The 5275-nt window shown below is 43.5% G+C and overlaps 1 protein-coding gene across 1 annotated transcript; it reads right to left on the bottom strand.

Moving 5' to 3' along the window:
• Positions 1-1572: 1572 nt before the first annotated feature.
• Positions 1573-1914, bottom strand: LOC123326193 (small ubiquitin-related modifier 2-like). Its single transcript, XM_044919456.1, has 2 exons — positions 1761-1914; positions 1573-1703 (listed from the first exon to the last, which is right to left on the bottom strand). Exons 1-2 carry the CDS (start codon positions 1912-1914, stop codon positions 1627-1629), a joined length of 231 nt encoding a protein of 76 aa, XP_044775391.1. The 3' UTR covers positions 1573-1626.
• Between the last annotated feature and the right edge of the window lie 3361 nt (positions 1915-5275).

Here is a 5275-nt window from a genome sequence, read left to right as displayed (position 1 = left end):
AAATTGTCCATGGTGGCTATGGAATGACAGTAAAATACAATGGAGGTGGTAACTGACTGCGAAGTCCTACTTGTGTATCTGGGACCCCTCAGGAATCAGGTGGAGACCTCACAGGCTCAGTCTGTACCAGCAAAGGGTGTGATCACCTGACGGAAGAATCTACCGCCCTAGATTCCTGGCTGGCCTTCCTTCATCCGCTCTTCCAGTCAAGCTTCCTCAACGCCACCCCGTCATGTCTCTCCCTCAGGTGCACAGGAAGGTCATCTGACATGGTGGAATGGTGCTGAGTGCTAAGTTGTGGAGGTTTCCTGACTGTTCAGAAGCAGGGGAGGAGGAATTGGAAACATGATGGATGCCACGTATTAAATTCATCTGAAGCCTACAAGTGCCTCCCAGACTCATGAACTTGGCGAAAATCCAATAGTGAGAATGATCTATGCCTCTATTCTAAGCTTAATTATTAATAAAGTCCCATTTACTCCCAATTTGTCCCAGTCCGGAGGATAAATTATGCAACCAGCCTACTCAGAGGTGACCAGGCACAATCTCTCCCCAGTGCAGGAACCTCCTCCTCTGCAGCATCCAGAGAGCCGGCATCCAGAACCACCACACTTCCAGGCCCATGTCAGTCCCCATCGGATCTTCCCATCATGTGTCTAGGCTGAGACCCAACAGGGGAGTGCCTTGGCCAGAGCACAGACTCAGAAGTCAGACCCATCTGGGTTTAAAGCCTCATTCCAGCATTTAAAAATTTTAAGGCCAGGGGCGCCTGGCTGGCTCCGTTGGTTAAGCATCTGCCTTCGGCTCAGGTCATGATCCCAGGGTCCTGGGATCAAGTCTCACATCAGGCTCCCTGCTCAACAGGGAGTCTGCTTCTCCCTCTGCCCCTCCCCCCTGCTCGTGTTGTATGCTCTCTCTCTCTCTGGCAAAAATAAATAAATAAATAAAAATTTTAAGGCCATGACAAGTTACATCATGTTACATTTCAATTCCTCTACCAAGGAGAAATGATAATAATACCTAACTCACAGAATGGCTCTAGGAAAAAAAATTATACACACACACTGAATGTCAGGTTTTTATTTTTATTTTTTTTAAACAACAAGTTTATTTAAACAACAATATGCTTGACTTGAAGGGAAAACTACCTAGGATTCATTTCTTTTAGGGTAATATATCCCTACTTAAAGACAGATTGCCCTACATGTAACAGCTACGTACAAAAAAGTTATAAAATTGTTGTTATAAAAGGATTTTTATGTTTTCCTTTTTTTGTTAAACTGTGAGAGCAAAATAACTTACCGGAATATAAAGATAAGAGCTGACTGAGCATGCCACTAATGGGGAGAGGGTATTTTCACAGAAACAGTGTTTTCCCCCATCCCATCTCCATTTGATGTCGATCAAAACATACCATTGGCCATTTAAAAAAAAATGCGATATGCTTGTGCACATCCACAGTTACTTTATGTACAATAAAGGAACGGGGAAGGGGAAAATGAAAGAATAGAGAAAACTGTACTGTAGTAGTCAGGATGTGGTGGAACCAAATTGTGACTTTCTACTTGAGAATGTCTTCTTGGTCTGGAGGAACAGAGTTCTGGAGTAAAGTAGCAGGTTCCCTTTTTAGTAGACACCTCCTGTCTGCTGCTGGAACACATCAATTGTATCTTCATCCTCCATTTCCAACTGTGCAGGTGTGTCTGTTTCATTGATTGGCTGCCCATCAAATTGGAATCTGATCTGCCTCATTGACAAACCCTGTCGTTCACAGTAGGCTTTCATTAGATTACTAAGTGGTGTGTGCCTCTTAATCGTAAACTGCACCACAGAACCATCCTGCCCCGCAACCTTCAAATTAATATGATCGTTGTTCTCAGTCTTGACTCCTTCCTTGGGCTTTTCATCGGCCATGGCGAGCACCGGAGTCTCCTCAGCTGCGGCTTCACCAAAGAGGTACCAGCTCCGCACCGAATGTCAGGTGTTTAGCATAATGTCCAATGCAGAGTAAGGATCCAATAACTATTACCTCAATTATCCATATTATTGTTCTGTCTCAATGCTAACAATTATGACTCTCTTAATAAAAACTGGATTTAAAATCGGTACTAGGAAATATCACAAGCTTATAGTTAGTGACGCCTAGTCTCTGCCTGTGCGGTCAGCAGTCCTAACTTCACCCCAGCACACACACACTCACACACACATCCCTCCATATGGACATGCCCTTCCCTCCCCCCCAACAGCACACAGAGGCCGCAGCTACAAAGGCAGGCCGAGTCCCTGATCCGCCATCTCCCACCATGTCCCTCCCTCTTGTTCATGTTCTATCCCGGGAACCTGCTGCCACCGTCCAGACCAATGACAAATTGTAGCAGCAAGAACCGGAGTGTTACTTTATGAGGCAGTGAACAGGCTGCCCTGCCACTGGCCCTTCAAGGATTCCCAAATTACCACTGTGAGCATGTGTCTTCTTTCAACGTGTTTCCTGTGGATTCCATGTAGTTTCATCCATGATGCACAGTGTAATCTGATGGAAGAGCCACTTATCCTGGAATGCTGATTATAAAACCCATATGGATAAACCCCCTGGACCCAGCCCCTAAATCTCTCCTGTCTGGCTGGCCCTGCCCGCCCCCCCAGGACCATCCCCCCCCCACCACCGCTTTCCTCTCCACCACCGACACCGACCACAAATGCACTCCAGCCATTCTTCACTCATTCTTCACCCATCGCGGCTCGACAGCCAGGACATCTCTGGTGTGATGTGGGCTTGGGGCAGGGAAGAATGCGTATGTGGTGGGGAGGGGTATGCATGGGGGCAGAAAGCACTGGGGAAATCAAACTCTGAGTCTTCGTGTCTGTTTCTCAGATGGCATCATTGTAAACTTTCTTTCTAACATATACTCCAGGGAATCCCCTCCCTCCACTATCTGTTTTGGCATCATTCACGGAACTCCTTAACTACCTCACACATAGAAAGGAAGGACATGCACTGGGAATGCTTTCAAGGGCCAGCTTGATAAAGGGACTTGCCACTCAGCCCTATTCCCCACAGTGCTACTCTCCTCAGAGCTGGAAGTCCTTGTCAGAGTGTTTTTATCCTATCCCGGGACACTGATGGTCCCTTTGCCCACTTGGGTGTGATGAGGGTAGAGCCACAGGGAAGATGGGCCATGGAGCTGTCCTGCTGGGAAGATCTCACTTCCAGCACCTATCACTATCTGAGAATTGACACATGGGATAGGGCAAAGAGAGCAGTTTAACTTTTCCCACATCACCCCTCTCCCAGGGAGGAAGATCTTGGTGCCAAGAGAGACTCCCGTGGCCCATGGTTTCTACCACAGGGAAAAGTGAGATAGGAATGAGTGCCCAGCTTCTCCCAGCCTTGTAAGATGTTGTTAAAGTGACTGACTCACTCTATGTTGCCCCACCCAGAGCATGTAGGGGATCAGCAGGGCTGAATAGTCTAGGGGGACCTAGAAGAAGGGCAAAGGGGAGGGGCTGGTTCCTGAAAACTGTCCACAGATCCTACTAACATGCTGGCAGGCTCCACCAACAGGCCCACACATGGAGACCATGGGACATCTTATCTATAGGACCCTCCAGCACCCTGCACATGCCCTCAGGTTGGTGCACTGGAAACTAGTATGAACAATTTTGCTGACAAACTAGATAAATGAAAATAAATGCATAAATTCCCAGGAGCATATAACCTACCGAGACAGAATCACAAAGAAATAGAATTTCTGAACAGACCAATAATGAATAAAGAGATTGAAACAGTAATCAAAAGCCACCCAAAAAAGAAAAGCCCAGAATGAGATGGCTTCACAGGTGAATTCTACCAAACATTTAAAGAAGAATTAATGCCAATATTTCTCAAACTCTTCCAAGAAATTTAAGAAAAGAGAGTACTTCCAAACTCATTTTACAAGACCAGCGTTACCCTGATACAATAAAGACACTACAAGAAAAGAAAATCTAGGTCAACATCTCTGATGAACATAGATGCAAAAATCTTCAACAAAGTACTAACAAACTTAATTCAACAGCACATGAAAAGGATCATACACTATGATCGAGCAGGATTTATCTCTGGAATGCAGTGATGGTTCAACATATGTAGATCAATAAATGTGATACACCACATTAACTAAATGAAAAATAAAATCATATGATCATCTCAGTAGATGCAGGGAAAGCATTTGACAAATTTTAATATCCCTTCATGATAAAAACTCAACAAATTAGGTATACAGGAAATGTACCTCAGTATAATAAGGACCATATAAAGGACAAACCCAGAGCTAGCATCATATACAATGGTGAAAGCTGAAAGATTTTCCTTAAGATCAGGAACCGACAAGAGTTCCCATTCTCACCACTTCTATTTAACATGGTATTGGAAGTCCTAGCCAGAGTAATTAGGCAAGAAAAATCAATCAATAAAATGCATCCAAATTAGAAAGGAAGAAGTAAAATTGTCTCTGTTTGCAGATAACATGTTTTTAGATGTAAAAAAAACCCAAAGTTACCACCAAAAATACTATTAGAACTAAGAAATGAATTCAGTAAGGTTGGAGGATACAAAACCAGGATATAGAAATCAGAAATCACACAACCAATGAACTATTCAAAAAAGAAATTAAGAAAACAATCCCATTTACAATGCCATCACAAACAAGAAAATACTTGCAAATAAATTTAAACAAGTGAAAGAACTGTACACTGAAAACTATAAGACATCAATGAAAGACATAGAATAAGACACAAATATATGGGAGGATATCCCATGTTTGTGGTTTAGAAGAATTAATACTGTTAGAATGTCCGTACTACCCAAAGCAATCTACATATTCAATGTAATCCCTATCAAAATCAAAATTAAATTAACATTGTTTAACTGAAGTGTTAAGGAAAATGTTTTTCTAAAGATCTAACAGTTTAATATTACACAATTAACTCCACTGTTTTCTAATGTTAAGATGGACTTGGAGGCAAGGTTTTACTAGATGTGGAATTGATTGTAGAATTGGCTATATTGGGGTTGCCTGGGTGGCTCAGTCGTTAAAGTGTCTGACTTTGGCTCAGGTCATGATCTCGGGGTCCTGGGATCAAGCCCCATGTTGGGCTCCCTGCTCAGTGGGGAGTCTGCTTCTCCAGCTCCTTCTGCCCCTCCCCCTGCTCATGCTCTCACACTCTTTCTCACTCCTTCTCTCTCTCTCCCTCTCAAATAAATGAATAATCTTTTTAAAAAATCCCAATGACATTT

Source organism: Neomonachus schauinslandi, chromosome 11 (genome assembly GCF_002201575.2).
Source record: "Neomonachus schauinslandi chromosome 11, ASM220157v2, whole genome shotgun sequence".
Taxonomy (NCBI): Eukaryota; Metazoa; Chordata; class Mammalia; order Carnivora; family Phocidae; genus Neomonachus; species Neomonachus schauinslandi.
This window is presented reverse-complemented; position numbering and strand designations above follow the sequence as displayed.

Bases quoted from the DNA above. Each gene is read 5' to 3' on its own strand.
- LOC123326193 (XM_044919456.1), bottom strand. From the start codon at position 1,914: ATGGCCGATGAAAAGCCCAAGGAAGGAGTCAAGACTGAGAACAACGAT. The intron at 1,704-1,760 runs GTTTGTCAATGA...TCAATGAAACAG, and splicing joins AGCCTACTGTGAACGACAGG to ACACACCTGCACAGTTGGAA.